Raw genomic sequence first — 24347 nt, forward strand, 5'->3', positions numbered from 1 at the left:
AAATAAGCAAAGGTTGGTCTATTTATATTATTAGAATATTTAAAATTATTTAGATAGATGTAATATGATTATACGAATATAACAAAGAAAATTGTGATACATAATATGAAACATTTCCAATTTACCTTGTTTCACAGTACCAGTGATGAATTGAAGACCTATTTTGAAGGATAATAGTAGCAATCAAGATAACGGAGTTTCATCCTTATTTGAATCATGAATTGTACTTTTAAAGTCATCTAAAACATGGTTTGCATTAGCAACCTGCAAAGAATAGTCATGAGGTACACCTCTAGATTTTTCTTGTTCTCCAAAAATAGGGTTGGGGACCATATGAGAATTATGGTTTTGTATAAAAAAATCGAGAGTATTAATTGGTTGAGTTCTTATCAGTTCCTCAGACAAATCTGCTGAAGCAAAGAATGATTCATCACCGACCATATCAGCCGTAGAGTCGTTGCCATTTAATAATGGTAGCCTTGATGCACCTTCTATATTAGAATCATCTACCGACTCATTTATCACGGATGAAGTCTTTGAAATTTCCTCATCAGATAAATCATCTACTTCAGTTTCATCAGTTTCATTATCTGATGCAAAGATATTATTTAGATCGTTAAAAGAAGAGTTAGCATGTCTAATAGTAGAAGGAAGATTATCTTGCAAACCATTCTGCTTAGTTCTCCATAACTTAGGATTTAAAGACAAACTATTTTGGTTTAACTTTAATGCACTTGTAGAGCTGCGAGAAGTAAAAGTCGAAGTTATGTCACCATCTGCATCATCTTCATCGATATCTTTGAATACTTTATTACTCTTATGAACACCTAATAAACTGCCACTTCTTGACAAAGGTTTTTGATCCAATCTCAATGTAGAAATTCTATTATTGGCTGTAAGAAGGTTACCATTATTTGAACCATTTGCAAACCATCCTTCTGAGCCATGAATATTTGCTGTATCGACTTTACTGTACGAGGGCGGGTTTAGTGGTAAGCCATTATTATCAAATTTTGAGGAGTTGAGAGACATTGCGTCAAAGTCAAAAGTTGGAGGTTCAATATCATCATCCGAAAGAGCAGAAGATTGGAGGATTGGTGAGTTGATTGGAGATAATGGGACAGCTTGTGCAAATGTTAATTCTCTACTTAATGAATCTGGTTGGTATATGTTAGATTTTAGTTTTGGAGTGTTGAATACTTCATTTGGAATCACTGAGATGCTATCATGGGCTGATGATAATGCAGAAGCTACACTTTCATGATTTGTTTTATGCAATTCTGTCTGAACATCTGGTGATAACATTGGAGATAATAAGATTTCCTTCGGAAAGAAAATATTGGATTCATGGACAGAAGGCGGGTCTACTACATTTGGATTTGAAAAACCTTTATTATTCTGTCCATCGGTCGTACCATTTTCACTTGCAAACATATCTAACGAAGAATCTTCAAGATGCATATTCAAGGGATGTGGATCATAGCATGGCAAAAGTGTGTTTGCATGAGCACATAATCTGTTTAAAACATGGATAGGAGAATCGATTACTATTTCATAATGTTTTCTTTTCCCATCAGTGATTTTTGATAATCTTAAACTTAGTTTGATCCAATGTGACGCTTTTATCTTATCACATGCTGTATCAGGATGTAACTTTTGCTTATTTGAGAAGACGCTTGGTATAAAAACTTCAAATGAGTAATCCTTATTCATTACATCACCTGTCTTTTCATCAATTAGTAAGTTTCCCAAGTATTTTGCTTTTGTTGACTTTTCACCGGGTTGAAGTGGCTTCAGTATTGGCCCATTATGTTCCGCTAACAAATATTTCTTAACTGGCTCAACCCTATGGACTTTTTTGCCTTTACAATAGTATTCCATTGTTTCGGTCAAATATATTCTAATTCTGTGTAAAGTGACTTTATCCAATGGAGAAAAGCTGAATGAAATGGGAAGAAACGCATCCAATATAACATCTTTTGATGCTATCATGATATCGTAATGAAGATGATTCTCCCAATTCTTTGAGATTGCAATTGGTTCTGTCTCCTCAATGGAGGTATCGGAAGGTGTTCTTAATATATTCACTGGTAACTTGGCAATTACATTTGACTTGAATGCACCATGTCTTTCGATGGTAGCTGTTAAAGTATATTCAACAAGACCAAAATCAGCTTTTATAGACTCTGGGTATGAACAAGGGATAGCTTGTTCGAATGTATAGATGTAATCACCTGGTTGGAAGGTGAAACTATCATTGTTAGTGATTGTACTTGATGTATTATTGGTGTTTATATTTGAGCTTGAGAAACTTTTGTTCATGGCAGAGGAATTTACAGCATTTGCGTTTGCACTAGGACTAGCATCAGAAAGAGTTGAAAATGTATTTGTCAATAGATCTGAGAATATTGATGATCTGTTGTTCTTGGTATTTATGTTGGAATTAGAATTATTTGCGCCACTTGAGTTCAACTCAGTGGTGGCACTTACTGTTGATGAGTCCCTTTTGAAAAAACCAAAAGGTGACATGCTTTTATGTATTTTATTATTTGAATCTGATCTTGTTGGTGGAGTGGAGTGCGTGGTTGAAAAACTCCCCTCAGACTTCAAAGTCCTCTGTTTTGCATTGTTTACGGAAAGTAACGAAGGGTTATGGGATAGTTCACCGACATTAACATCTGTCGGTAAGCTCCTAAACACTGAAGCACCACTCTCTTGTATAATTGGATCTTCGAGTTCATCCAAGGAATTATCCATATCTTGCAGTGCTATTATAGAGTTTCGTGGTGATCTTGGATTCAAGTTAATATGTTCATGTGGCCTGTTATTATTTGAGGATGAATGTGCATGGTAAAAAGGCCATGTATGATTCACTATATCGTTGATCTCCACAAATTCTTGTCTCTTGGGAGGGATCCCTTCCGGCCAGTCTGTCCTAGCGTAACCTTTAAAATTCAAAGTAATGGATTTCAACTTCGAAGGTTTTAACACCCTTACAATCAAAGACCCCCTCAGCAGGGAAGGAGGTCTCTGTTGAATCTCTTGAGAACTGAACCCTTGTATAAAGACAGCTGGTTCAGCTAACTGTATGAAAACATGTACATTTACAGTTTGTATCAATGGTATTTCTTCTGTAGAAACATCGACGTCCTTCTCGACTGGAAAAACAGGGGACAAAATCGAGTTTGGTTGTAGCATTCAATGAAATGTAATAACTTATATGATGAAGCAAAAAAATTATTGGGAAAGCAAAAAAATTACCAACGTTTTACAGTTGACGACACACTCTTATACTGCAAATTAATATTTATAATAAATGATATTTGAGAAGGTACAAAACAGTTTCTAACCCTATAAGGAATTTTCTATTCTTAAAGCAACCAAATAAGAACAAGTCTGAATCTTCCTTTTGTATTAAAAAGTTTGCCACATATAAAACTGACCCTAACTTGTCAATAACTGGGGTATAGAACTCTATAGCAATCTAAACATGTTAAAACAACTACTTTATCTTAACTTTTCTTTCTGATGGTGATGGTATGATTAAGTTTCATTGTTACGATTCTTAGAGAAGAGCTTCCTGGTTAGAATTTCGCATTTCGAAATTCTAACCATTGAGAATTATTCCAATTTGTCGAAGAAAATACCGCAGCGACTCTCGAAACGCCGCTCGATAAAAGTGTCGTTTGTCTGAGAACCTCGAGAGAAGGTAGAATGAGCTGTTATTCCTGCGTGTGTTTTGAGGGTAGTGGAGAGGCTCATATGGTATAAAACACCGGTTCCGAACCTTGCTCAAGGCAACCCAAACGTGTTGCTGGACTGGGGGCATCACCGCTACCAATCGGCGCTGGAACGAGTAGTATCGTAAGATTAGGCTGCTTGCGATGGTGCACTCTCCTTGAAAGCAAAAAATCGCAGTCACAATGACCAAATACCTTCTCATCTCACCCAATTGCCATGAAATGAATAACCGGCGTTTCTTGGTGTTCGTTTGCAGCTGGACCTTGATACGTTATGCGCGGGTTTCGTAACAGAAAACTCTGTTGCGTCGTTTAAGTTACAAAGTTGTTTCAGGGAAGATCATATATCTGGCACGTCCAAAAAGCATTGAGATTCGATACTAATTATAGAAGCAAACAAGAAATTTCATATCTTTATGATACAATTGAACACAATATATGATTGCTATATCCCATTCTATCTTACAGGGTCTACCTGTCTGACGATGGGCCCTCCACATCGATTCGAAAAAACTTATTTCCTAATGAATAAAATATCTACCTTTCTATCAAGCATATAAACTGTGCTCACTTATATACTCTGAAGCTACTCTTCCCTTCACTAGCATTTACGTATTAAAATACGTATATTTTGTTCACTCTTGCTGTTACCAATGTGTTTACATTTCCTTATTCGTGCGGTGCCTTGCCTAAATTTTTCACCTTCATCAATTACGTTTTAACAGTTAAAAGCAAAGCCTCTCTGAGTTTGCTAAAGCATATATAAAAGATACATAGCTATATATATCAGCAGTTGTAGCAACTGTTTATCAGGACGACGATCACCCGTTCTGTTTTGTCGATCATACATAAGACAGTCACTCTCTCGAAGAAAATAGAAGTCAACTTTTCAATACAACAGATACTAATAATTCAATGGTATGCACTTCCTTCCACACAATAGATAACATAACATAACAAAAATATAAATTACAATGGTTATATACCTCAATAAGCAGCGCCGGGCACATCCTGGGATAACGTTGACGGATACGCAAAAGGACAACTCATTAAGAGCTGCTCAGCTCATGTTTCATAAACATTCAACATTAGAAGATGCAAAAAGACTGCCCGCTATAGCTGTACGATCGGGGACTCCTCCTCCCCAGAAAAAGATTAACTACGTTACAAATAAGAACTCTGGGATGAAATATGTGGTCATGAATAGTAAGCCAACTTTAGCAAAGGTGCCCTCGACGCCGCATTCTACGGGAATCGATGCCAAGAAAGCAGCAATGCAGGCTCAACAAAAGATATCGGAAAATCAAGAAGCTGTTTCTCAAACTAAGAACTCTAAATACACGAGTCAGTTGAACTCAACTAGAGCTGCTACTCTAGCACAGAGTTGGTCTGATGAGCAAGAAAGAGAAACGCAAAATAGTTCTAAGCCCCAATCACCAACTATGAATTCAAAGAAAGCAGCTGCTTTGGCACATATTAATCTAGCTGATATGGAGACAGAATGGGATCTGCCGTTGAACAAACAGCTTCCTGCCCTGTTTACACAAGAACCGGATAAAAACCCATATTACAATACATCTAAAAAGGTATCGAATCACTCATACAGAAGCTCGGATGAAAACTTGAGTATTTTGAGTTCTTCAAAAAACCCCGACAACAAACTTAGAGGCACTGTTACCAGAGCATCGAAAGACAAGTTCTACCTTACAGTACCCACATCAGCATTGAAACTAAATGAAAATCAGTATTCTAATAACAGTGGTGCTGAAATGGGTGACAACGAATCCATTAATAGTAACACAAACGAGATTATGTCTATCATGTCTTCGTCATCTATTATAAACCAGCGTCGTTCCCCATCTCCTGATTTTAATAAAAATGCATTAAATATGGAAGAACAAGATTATAATCCAAGCGTTTACTCGTCAAATTCAAATATGAAATCATTACTAAAAAATAATTCAATATACTCACTTGTACCAATATCTACTAGTTCAAAAGCACCAAAATTAATTAATAATTGCGCAACAAATACTTATGGAGCAATAAATAAAAGAAGTGGTGGTAATGTGAAATATGAAGGTACTTTACCAGATCTTATCCCTAATCATTTAAGACAACATTCCAAAGTAGAGAAACTGAAAAATAAATTTTTCAAGAGTCATGAAGGTTACAATACTGCTCACTCAACCACTGATCTCCGAAAATCAATGAGTGTTACTTCATTCGACAGTAATTTGCATGTTCCAAGTTATTTAAGTCTTAATAACATAGTTGAAGATCCAACCGGAAAAGAAATTATCAGAACTAATCAGAACACTAAGTTGAAAACAACCATGAGACGTGATAATGAATCTGATAATGAGAATGTTAATAGAAATGGTGTGTATGGTAATCCCAACAAAAATAAATCATTCGATGAATTTGGAAATCCGATCAATCCCACGATGCATGACTACGATTTTGATTCTAGTGATGAATTTAGTGAATATGACAATGCTTCGGGATCTGATAACAATGACAAAATTTACAAAAAGAAAATGAAACGTAGAGAACGTCTAAAGAGTAAATTCAAAAAGACTACAGCTGTAATTCCGTATGGCCATCACCATAGTAATAGCAGCCACCATTATTTATCTCATATAACCAATAATGATACTAGTACTGGAAATAATCATTTCAAAGGGTTCAATGAAGATAAGCCATGGAAATCGCATAATGATTCATATTACATCACAGAGCAAGAAAGAAAAAGGTACGAGGGGATGTGGGTAAGTAACAGGTTTCTTTACCTCGAGTTATTACCTTGGTGGGGTTATCTCACGGGTAACGAGACAGAACAAAGCACTATCGGTAGTAACCCCATATTGGCAAAATTGAAATTCAATATTAAGGGACTACCCGATGACGGTCTGATGCTGAATTTAGTCGCACAAGATATATGGCTCAGATCTTGTTTACCAAACGACATATTGATGAACATCTATGACCTTGTAGATTTGAGAAATGACGGAACGCTTGATAGAAAATCGTTTATTGTTGGGATGTGGCTAATCGATCAATGTCTATACGGAAGAAAATTACCTAAATCCATAGATCAAACTATTTGGGATAGTATTGATAAGTATATGGTTAATGCGTTAACTTCTGGTTCGACGATAAAAGCAATCAAGAAAAATAAGAAAAAACTAATTAAGAAAGAAATCAAGTATATCAAGAAGGAAATGAAGAGCATCCATATATAATAGACGAACCGTAGAAAGAAAACATTAAACACCAGTGATAGAAACATTTTCAGCATTAAATAGTAATTTATAACCACGATCGTAAAAATTAATACATAAACCAATTACTAACTGGAGGGCAACGCACGAATGTGCTTGTATGCTGTTGAATCTTACCTTTGTGGCCAGAAATATCTTGAACTAATACGGAGCACCACACGATGCAATCGTCACTGTGTTCTGGGAGGGATAGCCATAAGTGGCCATCGAGTATCTAGTAAATATTCTACGAAGTTGTCGAAGTTGTATTAAAATATTAAACCAATTTTTCAGACTCCCGACCAGGACTCGAACTGCTGACCTCACACGAACAACAGGCCTTCTAACAAGTTCGAAAAGGGAGACGAAAAAGGGAAAATGCTCAGAAAACGCCGTGCGACTGCCCGGAATATATCTTCCGAGAACTGAAGAACGCTCGTATATGTGAGAGCGGGCCCGTTAGCACAGAACCACCCGCAGCTCTGAAGGAAAACAAGCAAGCGATACGTATGGGAAAGCCCTGCGACCTTATTTTTTGCGGGCAATATGCAATGAGAGCGAAAAAATATTGGAAAACTGAAAAATTGGAAAAAACGGGCAAGATTATATATTGAGATAATACAGTGTGCTTCTATTTCATATGATGATGATTGAACTTAATTGATGGACTTATTTATACAAGAAGTTCGTTTTATAAGTCTTCATAATTATCTAATAGATCAATTGAATTGTTCGTTCACAAGAGTCCTTTTTGTTTATTCAGGGGAGAAAATTGCTGGAAACAGATATATATATATATATAGTTACCACTTCTTTACGGTTTGATTTGACTTGATTTTGTTAAGCGTTATTATTTGTTGTGCTTTTTATAAAATTTCTACGATTTTAGGTTGTTAATTTTATTTGAACTATTGAGAAGTTCAAAGTGATATTAGTGACTTCAATCGATATTTTTGTTTGTTCTTTGAAATTGCTGTTTTTTTGGGTTTTGAAGTAGCTGGTGTTGGATAAAAATTAGAAAAAATGTTTAGGGGTGTTTTGGGTGCATTAACTGGTAATAGAGGCCAGGTCACTTTAACCCAAGAGGAGAAAGTCAGGAGAGTTTTGAAACAGGCTCATGATTTTGAAATTGCTTTGAAGGCGATGGATTACGTCTTGGATGACAGAGCTGATGAAGGTTTAAGTTTGCTTGCTAATGGGGAATCTGATATTGAGAAACGATTAGGAGGGGACGAATCAGCCGAAGTAAATCCAAACGATAAGACTATTGGAGTCTTGGCTAAAGGTGTTATTGAATTCTTAGAGGCAACTTTGGGTTTTGAAGCTGAAGAAATGAAGAAAGCTTCTGCAACATTGGCCGAAGCAGAAAATTTATCGTTGAAGAGTAGACAATTCGCCCAAAAGATGGATTTAAGAAGTAGTTCGATTTATCCACCTGGTACTGTTTATGCAGTTACCTACACAGAGTCTTGTTTGTTACACGCTCTGTTAATGATTTTTAGTGAAAGTGTTCTTGAAGGTGCCAAAGCACTACTGAAGTTAAGAAAAGCTTACTACATGTTGCAAGAAATTTTTCAGGCCATAAAAAAGGCAGAGAAATTACAAAAATCTGCAGATAAACCATCACGTTCAAGATTGGGCAGTTTGAGAGCAAAACATAATAGCAGCAGTAGCGCTAGAGCATCAGCAGCCGGTACAGGCAGTCCAAGAGTGAAAAGTGGTAGTGTTAGTAGTGCAAGATCATCTGCTAGTTATAAAAATGCTACAAACGATTCAGATGCAAGCTTTATTAGTGGCACATCCCATTTCACGTCTTCTGATATTCCATATGAACTGAATGAAAACGAAAAAGTTGATCATGATTTACTGGAATTTGCTGAAGAAGTTCATAAAATGAGAATCAAGAGATTGACAGGTGCTCACATTGGTAACTCCCCAGCAATTAACAGATTGAGAACTGATTTAGGTTTAGATAGTTCCAAAGTTTTGCCAGAAGGTAAGGAGTCTGAAGCATATGATACATTAACTGAATTAGATCTATCCCAAGCTACCATTGACGAGTTTATCCACTCTGGTGTTAATTTATGTTACGGTATACTTCAGGTTGTTTTATCTTTGTTGCCATCAAACATCGGTGCAGTTTTGTCCATTGTTGGTTTCCGTGGTTCACGTGAAGATGGTTTGAGATTAGTTTGGAGATCCACCAAGCAGAGAAATATTCATGGCTGTATCGGTCTATTGGGTTTGATGTTTTATTATGACGGCCCATTTCAATTTACTGATGACGACTTTGATATTCCTGTAGCTAAAGAATCAACATCCTTGATGAAAACTGAAACTAACAGTACTATCAGAAGTGAAAGTGATATGGATGGCCCTACTCTGTTGCATCCCGGTAAAATTCTAGAAAATGCTCTATTACAGTCTAGAGCATTATTCCCAAATAGTGCATTATGGCTTTTGAATGAATCTACTATGTTAGCTGGTAAAGGTCGTCTATATGATGCAGTAACATTAATGGATTCCATTGATGCTGATCAAATCAGAATGAGGCAAGTAAAATCACTAATGATTTTTAACAGAGCAATTTTATTAGTTCATTTGCACGAATATGAAAGAGCCGCTACAGATTTATTATCTTTAATCAATATTAGCGGTTGGTCTCATGCTTTATATTATTATTTTGCAGGTTGTTGTTACTTAGAGATTTATAGAATGCATCAAATGGGAATAAAAGAGGTTGAAGATGCAGCTAAATTTAAAAATCTAGCTTATAAATATATTTTTGATTCACCAATAAAAGATGGTAAGGGTTTCAAATCCAAACCATTACCATTAGATAAATTTATGATGAGAAAAGTTTCACAATTTGAAGCAACCAAACTCAGATTGAATTTAGAAGATCCTCTGGATGCTATTGGTACTTCACCAGTTCGTGAACTACAATATTTCTACAATGGTTATAATAGGATGACCAAAGAGCATTTGGGAATAACTTATAAGATGTTGACAGAGTACCATAACCCTGCCGTTGATGAACATAATGAAGACCAAGAATTGATTAAAAACTTACTTGTATCTCTAACTTTGAGAAGATTAGGAAACGTTGAAGAAGGTTTTACTATTTTAGATAAAGCTGTTATACCACATTTCTTTTCAGTAATTAATGGCAAAACTAAATATGTAAAAAAGACAGAAGATCCATGGTTGTACCCAACTGCATTGTATGAACGTGCTTTATTCACATGGAAGCTTAAAGAAATGGATGGTTTGAAAGAAGCCAGAGAGTGGTTGCTTCGAGCACAGGGATATGCCGATGATTATGAATTAAGTTCCCGTGTTGAAATGAAAATCAAAGCTGCTCTTGATAGAGTAGAACATTCATTATAATATGAGTTATGAGAAATGAGAAAGTTAAATACAGATCTAATCAATTTGATTAGTATTTCCTTTGTATAGAGAAAGTATTCTTTATTTATTTGTTGATATTTACATATAAAAAAATATTCTGACTAAAGTTTATAGAAAATGATGCCATCACTTTATTAATTCAGAATTGGATTAAGATATAGATTAATTTCATGATTCTTTTGCATTCTTAAGAAATAATATATGTATATATATATGTGTGTGTGTGTGTCTTAATACTCTGTTTAAATTTTATTTTATTCACATCGATTGATCTCTGTTGCTTGCGACATAATTTGACCTTTCTTATGTTAGCGCGTGGGGGCTGGAGGTACTAACATAAATTTTAAGAGTACAGCAAATTCCAAAAGTTCAAGATAAATAGATTAGAACTTATAAATTAAGAAGTTCGTATGATTTTTTAAATACCCAAAACAGCCAGTACCTTTCTGTTCTAAGTGTTTTATATTAATTAACCATACAAAAATTAAATAGTCATGGCTAATGATGAAGACTACCAGTATAGTTCCAGTGACGATGACTTTCCAGAACAACAGTATTATGAACCGTTAGAGCATAGAGATATCACAAATAACATATTAGATGACTATGAATATTTAAATTATGATACTGATTCCCTAGAAAGTTTCAATTCTGATGTCGATATAGTAGATGGTATGGCAGTGTCTCATGTGACAAATCCAAACAAGAAGAGATCTATTGAAGGAGCAATGGTAAATTTGAAATATGAATGTTTTACAACACAAGATATATTTAATAATATGTTAGAAAAAGTAGATAGATTACAGCCCATGTTTTCAATACCCAGGGAAGATATTATCCTTCTGTTGCAGAAATATGGATGGGATGAAGATCGTTTACTTGAAGATTGGACAAATAAAATGGATGGACTCTTAATTGAGGCAGGGATACATATTAATAATGAACAAAAAGAATTACCTAAATCACAGCGTGGAATAAGTAATAGAGATTTCTTCACCTGCCCAATATGTTGTGAAGACCAAATTAAAGAAACTTATTCCTTGGAGTGTGGACACGAATATTGTATTTCATGTTATCGTCACTATATTGAGGATAGATTAAACAAAGGCAATATAATAACATGCATGTCATGCTCATTAGCATTGAAAAATACAGATATTGATGAATTGATGAATGGACCATCCAGTGAGAAGTTGATGCATTCATCTATTAAAAGTTTTGTACAAAAACATAATGAAAATTATAGATGGTGCCCTTTTACAGATTGCAAATGTATCGTTCATATTCAAGATACAACTGAATTTGTTGAATATATCAGATTACATTATTCTCCGTATGTATTATGTAACGAGTCACATAGATTCTGCTTTTCGTGTAGTTTCGAAATGCACTCTCCTGCAGATTGCGAAATAACATCTTCATGGATAAAGAAAGCTAAAAAGGAATCAGATAATTTAAATTGGGTTTTGTCACATACAAAAGAGTGTCCAAAATGTTCGGTTAATATAGAAAAGAATGGTGGATGTAATCATATGATATGTTCTAGCTGTAAATATGAGTTCTGCTGGATTTGTAACAGTGATTGGAAACCTCATGGTAGCAGTTTTTATCAATGTACCATGTATAACAATGACGAATTAAAAACTCAGACAGTTATTGAAGATGTTAGTAAAACATTGAAGAGATATACTTTTTTCTATAGAATGTTTAATGAACATGAAGTATCGGCTAAATTGGATTGGCAATTGGGACAGACAGTTGGTAACAAAATTAAAAGTTTGCAAGAAAAAATGGGTGTGTCATGGATAGAGGGACAATTTTTAACAGAGAGTTTAAAAATATTGAATGAAGGTCGTACAGCATTAAAATGGTCATTTGCAGTGGTTTTTTACTCGGACTCTTCTCACAATTTAACAAAAATATTTGTGGATAATCAGGCATTATTAGCAAACTCTGTTGAGGATTTATCCGCTTTATTACAGATCAAATCTCCAGAAACAATAATGGAAAAGAAAGTTGAATTTTATAATAAAGCAGGATACGTGGAAAATAGAACGTATGCTCTTATGGAATGTGGAAGAGAATTGATAAGCAAGGGAATAGTGAAGATTACTAATTGATTATACATTTATTTATATATAGACCATGCATTCTGCCCATTTATAAATTATTTAATCATGTTTAATATATTTTAATAGTTTATCTAAATCTGTCAGTTAATAGTCTGTCTGCCCCTATTTCTTCGTATTCTTGTTTACCAACCCATAATTGATGAAAAGTACCCAGACTTGATAATATGCTTCCACCTAACCATGATTGATATTGTCTTTCCCTTGTTTGACCATTTGCCAACACTCTAAATTTTAATGCTGGTAATCTTTTGTTTAACTCTAGTAAAATTCTATCACTCAAACCGGGTATACATGATGTACCACCGGTTAAGACAACATTATGTGCTAAAGAAGTACGTAAATCAACATCAGCTGCGTTTATCGATGATTCTATTAAATCAACTATACCTGGTATTATCTTTTCCTTTTCTTCTCCTTCATTCCCAATTGGTCTTTTACCATTATCATTGGTATCTTCAGATGGTGTTGCGTTATCTACGGCAGGAGTTAGTTCCTCTGTGGCTTCTTTATCTGTTTTAACTGTACCAGCTGGTTTATTTCTCTTCAAAGGAATATAGTCATTATGCCATGTTTCAACAATCCCATCTTTAGAGGTATTCCAATCAACTGGAATATCATTTTCTTTTGGAATAAACAGTTGTTCACCGAAACCGTATATGGTTTCATTGTCGAATACTATATCTTCATTCCATAATGTTTCATATTTTCTCTTGGACATTTTTTCTAGTTCAGGTTTATATTTCTCTAAACTAGAATTTGGAGAAACACGGCAAAGAGCTTCCTTAATTTCTTGATAAATACCACGATCATTTGCATATGTTTTCAAGGAGTCATGAATTGGGAAATCAAATGTTTTTTTAACTAAAGTTGGCTTTCTTTGTTTGATTTCGAATAATGGTACAATTTCTCTTGGTTTCAAAAAATCATTGATCAAGACATTTAAATATTTACCAGAAATCACATTTCTCCTTGTACTTTTAGAAAATGTCATACCATCCACAACTGGACTGACGCTGATTATATCATGACCAATGTCAACGACTAAACAATTTGATCTACCCGCAGCAAATGATACACAAGTTGGGGTAGCAGAAAGATAGCAAGCTTCAAACCCCATGCCTTCAAGCAGGACTTCTAAAGATTTTTTTCTATTTTCTACAGTATTCCAAATTGGTTCAGTTAATAATGCAGGGACACCTTCATTTGATTTCAAAAATAATTCATTTTCTAAAGCCCATGACCATTGTTCCTGTGCAGCATCCCAATCCACAACTTCACCATTTTGAACAATTGGTTTGATCTCGTAGTTAGCTCTTGGATAGCCAACAGATTGTTCATTAAATACTTTTCTTATCTTAATCTTACTAGCATTCTCAGTATTATTAGCTGCAGATTCGTCTGGTTTGTTATGGTCGGCTTGTTGGTCTTCTATTTCTGTTATCGCACCATAACATGATGGAAGAATAGATTGCGGATAGTCCGAACCAGAAAAGCCAATATTTGTAGTAAAGGAACCCGGATCGATGACAACAGCACAAATTTCATCACCACCATATACTTGATTTGATGAGCTCGACATTATTCAGGGTTTAAATTAATCGCTGGTAGATGTAGTCTAACTTTTGGTCAACAAGCGCAATTTACTATGGTTTCACTTTGAACCGGTAGCCGTTTAATTGTAAGACAAAAGCCAGTCAATTATGTGAATCTCCTCTTATTAAATAGCTATCTATATTCACTTACTTGATTCTTAATTACAGTTGTTGTGCTTAAGATGTTTTAAAAAATATTCAATCCATTTTTTGTTTGTATTTTTTCACTTTTTTGAAAATTCGAAAAAATAAGAATAAGATGTAATATGCTAACCAGAGAATATGCAAGTGGCATATACGTTATTAAAGATAAGATTAAACAAATAAGTTCATACATATACTTATGAAATGAATTATTTTCTTTTATAATATGATATTGATTATTTAAAGATTTCTGAGTACAAATTAGTATAAGAATAATGTTAGAGTTTATCATTAAAAATATTTTGATTTTCAGCATGATGGCTTCTTTTCACCAAATTATTTTTATATTAAAATAAAGAGATTTAGGAGCTCTTGTTTTTTATGTATGGTTCATGCCTTGGTGTGAACTACATGGTTCTAACTTCTGAATCCAGAACATCGACTAAGGATTCGACCTCTAATTTTAATTTAGCATCTTCGATCCAATCTTGACAAACAATATGTGGCCACCCTTGCAATGAAACCGCATCTGTTAGAGCAATATCTAATTTCGATAGTCTGATATTTTCGTTAATGTTAGCGTATATGCTGTCTAACTCGGTACCATCGGTAGAAACACCACGTTTGGTAAATAAAAGCATAGAGAAAATTTTAGCAGACATATGTCCCAAAATACCAGGATTTTGTGGAAGTAAAGAAGATGTTTTAAAATCTTTCTCTAACAAAGACCATCTATTTAATAATTGTTCATTTGAAAGGATATTTTTATCTTTAACAATTTTATTCAATTCATTAACAGTGATGCTGAATAAGTTTTTCTTTTTCAAGCATCCATTACATTTACAAGTTGGTTTACATTTTGATGGACATTCACAAGCAGTATTTGTATTAGCTCCGCATAGTATTGATGATAAAACAGTTAACTTGTCCAATTCTTTTTTGATGGAGATACCATTATCTGGAGTAGCCGGTTCCAATAATTTTTGCTTTATGGAGGTTAATAACAATGTAATTTGAGTTGTTGCTTCTTTCTTCAACAATAATTTATTTACTTTTTCTACTGAAGTCGATAAAGTTTCGACTTCTTTGTTTAATTCTCCTAATTTACCTAATCTTCTATCCCTTTCTTTGTCAACTTTTTCTTTAATAATCTTTGTAAATTCTTCCACTTGAGTAATTGATAATAATGTGACTTCGTTTGCATGTTTTGCTGATAAAGTTTGTTCACTTGCTCTCAATTCCGTCGATAATTCAGCAGCGTGGCGTTGTTCTAAGTTATCTTTCAAGACGTTGAACTCATTGATGAACGAAGTTGTTAATTCAGTTTCTTTCGCTTGGATTTTTTCATTGAATTCTGCATTTAAATCAGCTAATGATTGATTAACTCTTTCAATTACAAAGGAATCGATGTTCTGTTGCAATTCGTTATTATAAATGTGAATTGTCTCCCTCAAAGCTGTGTAGTAATTAATAATTGATTGAATTTGTGGTTTTGTCAATTTAATGTTTTGATCTACGATGGTTTTAATTGTACTATTCAAATCTTCAACCAATTTGAAAAACTTTGGTTCTGTTATAGATTCATCCAATTGGATCAACTCCAGGTCCAGTAGCTCGATTGGAACTAGTTCAACCACTTCATTAATGACAAGTGGAGGTGCAGAGTCAGAAGTTTCTTCAAAACGTTTGTCATTCGATCCATATATTATATCATTAATTTTTTCTCTTAACCCACTAGATGAGTAGCTTGCAGTTTTGTTTTTAGATCCCAAATATTTATACGTCTCATATTTATCGAGTAACGGTTCAGCAAATGGCACATACGCCGTAAAGTATTCAGCAAACTGATCATTACGATCAGATAAAGCCACACCACCACCATAAACCACAGCCGTCCCTATGACAGTTCTAAACATGATTTTCTTTAAGGTGCCTGATTTCTTAGCAATAGCAGGGCCATATGTTGTCAACAGCCTTCTACCGGCGTGTAATGCCAACCCAGATCTCAACATTGTCAGATCGATCAATGAATGTTTGCGCTTGTTTTTAGATTGACCTCTCAATGCCCCCACTGGAACCACCAAAACACAAATTGAAATATATCACGACCCGCCGAGCAACATAATCAATAACCAGTCCATGTATATATATATATAGACACCATAGACGTTTCGAGTGGTCCTTATTCCTAGCCTCTTGCAAACAATGCCTCTGGCCCTTAGAGTTGCTGTATGTGTATCTTGTTTCTTTACAGTTGCCGCCCGGAAGAGGGGACACGCCACAAAAACACTAAGCGCTTTAAACATTAATTCTATTGGTTGTTACAAGCAGTTACCCGGTATCAGAGCACCTATTGGGCCTAGCGCAACAGAACTGGTCGATTAAAAGGCTCTTATACCACACACGTCTACACATGGCATACACACACACACATATATATATATATATGCGAGTGTGTCAGCAACAGTCTCAGCTATCAATTGGCAATGGCTCATGCCCTCATGCAGGCGCTGACTCAGATGGGGCATTCAGTGAGGTGGGCGTTGCAGGGTTGCGTCGGATGTGTTACCCGGCTATTGCGACTAGTGCTGCGTCTCATTTTAGTTGTGGGCTCAGTTTTCTGCGTGATTATTGTGGACTTTTCCATTTTTATGTAGTAGGCGGCCAGTTCAGGATGGTAACTTTACAACCTTGTATATAAGGCTGCTACTTCAAGGAAGATATAGTGGTTTTGAATTATGTCTTGTGTTGTATACAGTTGTGCATTTGGACATTTAGAAGATCATCAGTGATCCACATACACACACAAATATCAAAAATGGTTGACTACAGCGAATTGCGCAACTCTGAAGACTCTCAAAACACAGAATCCGGCACAAATGGTATCTTTTCGGTGGATAAGAATGATTTGGTCTTATTAGTAGTATCTTTGTTGTTGCCTCCTTTTGCAGTATGGATTAGAAAAGGTTTCTTCACTAAGGATTTCTTCCTGAACGTTATTGCTTATGTTTGTGTTTTTTTCCCTTCTACCATTCATGCCGCTTATATCATCTACGAAACTAGTGTGATTAGAACTCGTACTGTTACGTTAGAAAGCAGTGGTGCAGGTAACGCCAAGAAGAGCACGAACTCGTTCGATCATGATTTGGAGGCTAGTAATGTTCCTCCAAGTTATGAGGATGGCTTTGATGTCCGTCCTTTAAACACTCCAAGTGATAACAAAATTCAAATTTAGATGCCAAAAAAAACAGCATAATGGGGACTATCGCTTTATAATTTATAACATATATATACAGAATTGAATATTACGGAAAAATAATGACATGTATTGTTTATGAAGTCTTTGACTATTTAAATAAAACACGGTAATAATGGAGATGAGAGCTTCAGCGAGAGTAACACACAGAGTAACCATTATTAATTTTATATAATCGAATGCATAGATCAGTTTAATGTCTTGACAATAATTTCAGTAGCCTTAGTGACATCTTCTTTTGTACCTCTGACGTAGATGACGTTGTTGACTTTGTCAGATCTTTTTGGAACACTGATGATTGTGTTGGTAGAGTTTCTGATCTTCTTAACGTTAGAACCACCTGGACCTACAACCTTGTTGAAGTTTCTTGGATTAGCGGACCAAACATAACCAGCATAATTAGCAGATGGAGCAGCACTGATTCTGTCTTCAATTATCTTGGTAACCTTAGCAATGACTTCCTTCTTCTTCTCAGCTTTTTGTTCAGGGGTCTCCTTTGGCTTGGTTTGTTCTTGTTCTTCACCATCAAACATGATAATGTCATCTAAAGGTTCGTAAGTTAATCTCCAAGAAATTGTACCTTCTTCATTAGCGGTTGGTGAAGAAACTTCTTCAACAGTAACCTTAACCTTGTCAGTCTCGGCACCGGCAACCTTTTCAATTGGAATAACAATTTCAGTGTTAGACAATTTAGTGGCTCTTCTGTTGTCGTTACCATGTCTAACATTAATGAAATTGTCATATCTTAATTGTTGAATCAATGAACCACGATCAGCAACATATTCATGAACGTTGGCTGGGACTTGTATTTCAACATCGTAATTATCTCTAAGAATTTCAGTTGTGATTTTCTTGATGGCTTTTTCAATGTTTTCTTCTAAACCAGAAATTTTAACCTTACCAGTTTGACCTTTTTGAGGAACATCTAAAGTAATGTTAAATTCACTTTCTAATTGATTACGGACAATACCACCTGGGCCAATCAATGCACCTTGTCTATCGTTTGGAATTTCAAGTTCTTTGGTAACTCTCTTTTTGAAGTCATCGACGATCTTCTTGATTTCCTTAATGGCAGCATCGACAAACTTCTTTGGACCACTAACAACGATCATTTCTTCGTTAGAATCGGCATTTGGAATTTGAATAGATTTGTTTCTAATTTCATCACCACCAGCTTTAGAAATGATATCTCTCAAGTTTTGACCACCGGAACCAACAATGAATCTGTGGTATTGACGTTCAACGACCAATGATTCATTAGTGAAATCAGAAGCTTCGTTAACAATGCTGTTAACTCTAGATTCAGCTTCCCTGATACCACTTCTGGAACCAGTTATCTCTAATTCAACAAAGCCAGCTTTGACAGCATTTTCATCTGAAGCATTTTGCAAGAAATCTAATTCGACACCGAAATCAGCTCTGATGTCGTTAATTGTTTCGCCACTCTTACCGATAACTCTTGCAACATGTTCGGTTGGGACCTTAACGATGGATTTGTAACCGTTTTCAACTTCGAAATCGAGTAATGCTTTTAATTCTTCGTATGCCTTTGATACACCACGAGATGGACCCCTGATAGTAACGACATCTCCTGAGTGAGGGAATATAATACGAACATTGTATTTATCTTGTAGACGGTTTTTGTAAACACCTTGGGAACCGATCATGCTACGGTGGAATTTAGCAGGAACGATTAATTCTTTAGAAATAATGTCAGCCCATTTCTTAGCTTCGTTTAGAACGTAAATTTTAGCGTGGTTCAAATTGTATTCTAAACCGGTTAATACAACTTCAACACCTTCCTTTGAGTTGGAATCGACGTTGTTTGGGACATCAATAGAACAATCAAATTTTTCACGGATACTTTGTAAGTTAGAACCCTTGTTACCAACTAATCTGGAAACAGTATTAGCTGGGACTTCAAAAGAAATCTTAGTCTTTAGAGAGGGGGAGTCGATGATTAGTTTAACAGCCTTTCTTGCAATTTTAATAGCTTTTTCATTACCTCTGATGAACAATTTGTTGGCAGATGGGGTATGTAATTTCATTTGAATATTGCTATCATTACTGGAAACTTCGTTTAATAAAATATTTCTGGTAAAACTATTCTTAGATAATAATTTTTCTTGTGTTTCGTCGTCCAAGTCAAACTCGGCAGTCTCTAAACTATTTTGTTTTTGACGCAATGGGTTCAAGGCATCGTTGGCCTTCTTTAGAGATTCTAAAATTTCTTCAGCAGATGGTTTGAAGTCATCAGCGGAAGTTAGGCAGAATAAGATAACCCTATCATCACCAGAAAAGTAATCGCCGACTTGAATAAATTTTGTCTCTTCTTCTAAGCCGGTTAAAATTTGTCTAACTTCCTTGTGGAATAACTCGAAATCTAAGTCATCGACAATTAAGGTATCTAATGGAGTAATAGTGTTGACGAGGTTTACAATTTCTCTGCGAACAACTTTAATATCACTAACGTATTCTTGTTTGGCAGAAATAATTATAGTAACATCATTGGAAGATTTTAAAGTTTGGGTACTTGGTAAAGTAATATTGACATTTGGGTATTCCTTCTTAATGAAGTCTAAAGCACCATACTTGTTGAAGTAGAAAGCCAAAAATTTGGCATGGTCGATATTCTTACTGTGAGACTTCGAAATATCCAAGGTGTCGCAAGAGTAACTTTTTGAAGAAGATCTAGCATGAGCAATAGCTTCAGCAACTTTGTTACGTTGACCAATGAAAACAACAGTTTCATCTTCAACATTTTCTGGGAAGGTAACAATGACGTTGAACAATTGCTTGATTTCTTGAGCATCAATTAAAATTTGGAACTTAGCTGGAATTTTAATTTTTTCTTCCGTAGAATCATTTTCTAATTGTTTAAAGTAGTTCTCAATATTTTGCTTAGTGGCTTTAACTTCTTCACGTAAACCCGAGATAATAACATCACCAGATCTTTCGAAAAATTGAACTTTGATAGTATCACTGTTTTGGTTTGTGAATTGAGATAAATCAACAAGAGATAGGATTTTTTCGTTATCAATAGTGAATTTAGCTGTGGAGTTTTTAGTTTCTTCCTTAACAATGTCCATGATTCTTAACTTTGCTAAGTTAACAGATGCAACATCACCATGTAAAGAGATATTGGCAGAATAGTCATTTAATTCTTCATTGTAAGAATTGTCATTAACTTCCTTAGCGACATCAATTTTAACATCATATTTGGAAGAAATCTCACGAATGGTTTGACCACCTTTACCAATAATAGCAGATCTACAGTTCGAAGGAATTTCGAAAATCGTTGAAATTGGTCTAGTCATTTTTTTAACTAAATCTCTCTTAGCTTCTTGGACGTCTTCCCTCTTACCGGAAATCAAAAAAGTTCTAGAATTCTTTGATAAAGTAGATTCTAGAGAGACTTTGTGAGTTTGCTTAATAGATTGGACAATACGGGCAAATTCTGGTTTAGTGATGGATAACTGAGATTGTAAATCTAAAGTCAAAGCTTCTTGAACATAGTTGGAACGCATTGGCTTGGAAGCAGAGATTGGGGAAGGAGAAGAGGAATTAGAAGAAACTGCATTGGCAACAACATTTGGCTTGACATTTGGACCCCAATTGACTTTAGTGTTAGCGAAAGCGTGACTGGAGCCTAATTGTGGCAAATCTTTTAAAGATGGTAAGCTAGCTCTGTCAATGCCTTGTTGGACAATTGCGACAGGGTTTTCATTTTCTTCGGTGTTATTAATTAACTCAGAGTCAACGACAACGGTGTTAGACATTTCTTGGGTCAAATCAGACATATTATAATTTAAATCGAAACAAAGTTAAAATTCAAAAAATCAGAAAAGCAGCAGAACAAATAAAGAACAGGCAAACAGAAGTACAGGAATGGATGTTGTGTGATATGGTGTTTTAAGTATATCAATGTTATGGTAAAATATACTTTAATTAACTTCTAAAAGAATAAAAACAAAAAAGGTTAAGAAGATAATCAGGTGGGTGGGAAGTTGTTGAGAGTTGGTTTGTTTTAATCATAAAAATGATAAACAACCTTTAAAAGAAAAAGAAACAAATTATTTAATATGAGAGTTCTTAAATGTTCTTTAATATTCCATTTTTAATTCAATTTAATCAAGTAGTATTTGAATTAGTTGAATTGTTGAAATTGATAAAATGATCTATATACAATTAATATCAAATCGTCTAACTGTGTATAAATTGAACGTTTCAAGTACGGTTATCTGTACGACGAAGGATAACGACAACAAGAAAAAGTAAATGAAACGACCAACACTACATCACCTAATACGAGATATGAAATCTGTCCTGTTTTCGAATCTGGCAATCTACGAGAAATTGACGGAATCTGAGATCTCGAAAGCTACCTACAGTGAAGAGGTAAACTGTGAGCCTATGTATAATATAAATGTAAGGCAAGAACAATTGTGTACGCATTTAGAATATGTTAGCGATTATTTAACGAGAGAAGTCAATGTTGAATTGACATTGTGTTTTGGATCTTGAAAACCTCGATTAAATTTTAAAGAAAACATCTAAGGGAATTTTAGATTGAGTCAGTAACATTAGATCTACTTAATTAAACTATATATGACTTGTGAAAGTAGTATTTTGATTTTATTAGAAAAGTGGAAAACAAAGTCTTGTCGTTTGTAAATGACAAAGTTTCATCTTACCTTATAGATATCTATTTATATCTTTTTTTTGAATTTAATAAAAGTTCGTAGTGTACGTATAGAGAATAAAAGCTACCAATTCAAATCGTGATTACTGATCATTGTAAGTTTGTATGCGAACAACTTCATTTTTTCGCTCTAAAGTGAATTGGCATCCTAAACTAGGAAGAAATGTAAATTTAGGGGGAAATTTGTGGAAAACTTTTTTTGAGGAGGGTTGAATATGAGATTTGTTTTCTTACTGGTTACATTTAAACTAAACTGTGGACTTCTTCGGCAAATTCACCGATGTAGTTACCTGGTGGGTTGTAGTAACAGGTGATGAAGTCATGGTAGTATGCACCACAGTATTTAATACCACAACCGACTTCGGTGGTGTCAGCCCAAACAACTTGGGTGAAATGACCAGTGGAGGTGCTGAAAGCTGGGTCAGCAAAGTTGTAGTCGGCTATTTCGTTGTACCAAGCGTCGACGGCATCGACTGGGGAGTAGCCGATGGCCAAGTTGTTACCGTAAGGACTGTCAGCATGGGTCAAAGTACCAGAACAATCGTAAGCATCGGCTTCAGCTTGAGCAATGGAAGCTAGAGATGAACTCCAAGTCAAAGCAGGGGTGTCGACATGCTTAGCTCTCTCTAAGTTATGTTCATCTAATAAATCTTGTTGCCATTGGTATAAACCGGAGGAAGCAATAGAGTAGTTGATATCAGAACCGTCGGTGTTGGAAACAACGGTGATAACGTGAGTGGCAGTGTCCTTGCCGACAGTGGAACCGTAAGTAATAGTAGTACCATCTTCGACACAGACTTCACCTTCAATGGTGTAAACAGTGACGGAGGCCTTAACAGAGGTGGCAGCTAAAGATAGGAAAGAAGCAACAGCTAACTTATTAAAAATCATTATTGTTGTTGTTGTTTTATTTCGGATTTAGTTACTTGATTAGCTCTTAACCAAAACAAATCACTTGCAATTTAAATAACATAATACAATATATATCTTAGAAATATAAAATTAAAACAAAAGATTTAGATATATAAAAAAATACGATTAAAGAGGTTTGAAAATACATAGGTGTCAAGAACTGAAAGAAAATACAATTAGGCAAAAATATAGAAACCAGAAAAAAAGAAAGAAAACAGAAATACGAACGTTGAAAGAAACAGAAAAGAAAGTAGATGTTAAACCTCAGCACAGAACAGTTTCGAGATTCAGCAGATATAAGGAAATTGAGATTGTTAGCGGAAACAAGAAAAAAACAAGCTACTAATGAATGATATATATATAAAATAAGATATTCATATGTGTATATAATAATTGCGACATGAATATAAACCGAATTGAGAAAATTATGAGAAAAAATTATAGTAACATTTCGTAAAGGACTGTTAAAACCCAAGAGAAAGGAATAGCAGCTATACATCTCATTTTATTGCATATTAATTTTATCGAGTATGTAAGTTTGTATTAATTTCCTCGAGGAAAAACGATTTCGTTCTGCTATTGCAGATTGCGGCTATCAAAATCGTGCACAAAGGAGAGATAGTGTCGTTATTACTTTTAAGTTTCTGTTCAATTTTTTTGCAACTTTGATTTTCCAACATCAAAACAAAATGTGGATCGCGTATGTGCTCAGAAACGGACTCACATGAAGCAGTGCATCGAAACGATAAAGCATTATTAAACACTTTACTTTTTTTTTTAAAAAAAACAAATGAAGTTCGATATTCGGAGGCGATTGGGAGGACCGAATTGGCGGAGATGGAGTTAAAAAAGACACAGTCAATGATAATATCTGCAGAAACGATGCAGCAGTATCTCGGACGACAAAGATCTTTGCGCGAAGATGTGAGAAGAATGAAAAGGGATTGAAGATAAAAGTTACGTTTTTGCTGGGTGAGAATCACTGGGAGGTTGCTTTTCCTAATTAGTCAATAGAGGAAAATCAATAAAATTAAGAGCGTCAACGCAAGCACTGATTATAATGTAGTTCATATAGACCGAACACCCTGGCATAGTTATTTTACTTTGCAGTTCTGTCGTGTTCCACTTCGTGTTAAATAGAACACAGTACAATCTTAATGAATTAGTAATAACTCTATTAAAATTACCTTAAATG

At 34.9% G+C, this 24347-nt stretch overlaps 9 protein-coding genes across 9 annotated transcripts; 4 read left to right on the forward strand and 5 right to left on the reverse strand.

The window, feature by feature from the left end:
• Nucleotides 1-183: 183 nt before the first annotated feature.
• Nucleotides 184-3198, reverse strand: ALY2 (Aly2p; the record flags this gene model as incomplete). Its single annotated transcript, XM_003686991.1, has 1 exon — nucleotides 184-3198. One exon carries the CDS (start codon nucleotides 3196-3198, stop codon nucleotides 184-186), a length of 3015 nt encoding a protein of 1004 aa, XP_003687039.1.
• A 1516-nt stretch (nucleotides 3199-4714) lies between these two features.
• On the forward strand, nucleotides 4715-6985 carry TAX4 (Tax4p; the record flags this gene model as incomplete). The annotated part of the gene is made up of 1 exon (XM_003686992.1): nucleotides 4715-6985. One exon carries the CDS (start codon nucleotides 4715-4717, stop codon nucleotides 6983-6985), a length of 2271 nt encoding a protein of 756 aa, XP_003687040.1.
• A 1041-nt stretch (nucleotides 6986-8026) lies between these two features.
• On the forward strand, nucleotides 8027-10393 carry TPHA0I01010 (uncharacterized protein; the record flags this gene model as incomplete). Its single annotated transcript, XM_003686993.1, has 1 exon — nucleotides 8027-10393. One exon carries the CDS (start codon nucleotides 8027-8029, stop codon nucleotides 10391-10393), a length of 2367 nt encoding a protein of 788 aa, XP_003687041.1.
• Nucleotides 10394-10908: 515 nt separating this feature from the next.
• Nucleotides 10909-12534, forward strand: HEL1 (E3 ubiquitin-protein ligase HEL1; the record flags this gene model as incomplete). The annotated part of the gene is made up of 1 exon (XM_003686994.1): nucleotides 10909-12534. One exon carries the CDS (start codon nucleotides 10909-10911, stop codon nucleotides 12532-12534), a length of 1626 nt encoding a protein of 541 aa, XP_003687042.1.
• Nucleotides 12535-12613: 79 nt separating this feature from the next.
• Nucleotides 12614-14125, reverse strand: ARP4 (Arp4p; the record flags this gene model as incomplete). Its single annotated transcript, XM_003686995.1, has 1 exon — nucleotides 12614-14125. The coding sequence occupies one exon, from the start codon at nucleotides 14123-14125 to the stop codon at nucleotides 12614-12616; it is 1512 nt and encodes a 503-aa protein (XP_003687043.1).
• Nucleotides 14126-14689: 564 nt separating this feature from the next.
• On the reverse strand, nucleotides 14690-16294 carry MIC60 (Mic60p; the record flags this gene model as incomplete). The annotated part of the gene is made up of 1 exon (XM_003686996.1): nucleotides 14690-16294. The coding sequence occupies one exon, from the start codon at nucleotides 16292-16294 to the stop codon at nucleotides 14690-14692; it is 1605 nt and encodes a 534-aa protein (XP_003687044.1).
• Nucleotides 16295-17100: 806 nt separating this feature from the next.
• TPHA0I01050 (YqaE/Pmp3 family membrane protein) lies at nucleotides 17101-17517 on the forward strand (the record flags this gene model as incomplete). The annotated part of the gene is made up of 1 exon (XM_003686997.1): nucleotides 17101-17517. The coding sequence occupies one exon, from the start codon at nucleotides 17101-17103 to the stop codon at nucleotides 17515-17517; it is 417 nt and encodes a 138-aa protein (XP_003687045.1).
• A 209-nt stretch (nucleotides 17518-17726) lies between these two features.
• On the reverse strand, nucleotides 17727-21338 carry SCP160 (Scp160p; the record flags this gene model as incomplete). The annotated part of the gene is made up of 1 exon (XM_003686998.1): nucleotides 17727-21338. One exon carries the CDS (start codon nucleotides 21336-21338, stop codon nucleotides 17727-17729), a length of 3612 nt encoding a protein of 1203 aa, XP_003687046.1.
• Nucleotides 21339-22483: 1145 nt separating this feature from the next.
• Nucleotides 22484-23131, reverse strand: TPHA0I01070 (uncharacterized protein; the record flags this gene model as incomplete). Its single annotated transcript, XM_003686999.1, has 1 exon — nucleotides 22484-23131. The coding sequence occupies one exon, from the start codon at nucleotides 23129-23131 to the stop codon at nucleotides 22484-22486; it is 648 nt and encodes a 215-aa protein (XP_003687047.1).
• Between the last annotated feature and the right edge of the window lie 1216 nt (nucleotides 23132-24347).

Source organism: Tetrapisispora phaffii, chromosome 9 (genome assembly GCF_000236905.1).
Source record: "Tetrapisispora phaffii CBS 4417 chromosome 9, complete genome".
NCBI classification, from domain to species: domain Eukaryota; kingdom Fungi; phylum Ascomycota; class Saccharomycetes; order Saccharomycetales; family Saccharomycetaceae; genus Tetrapisispora; species Tetrapisispora phaffii.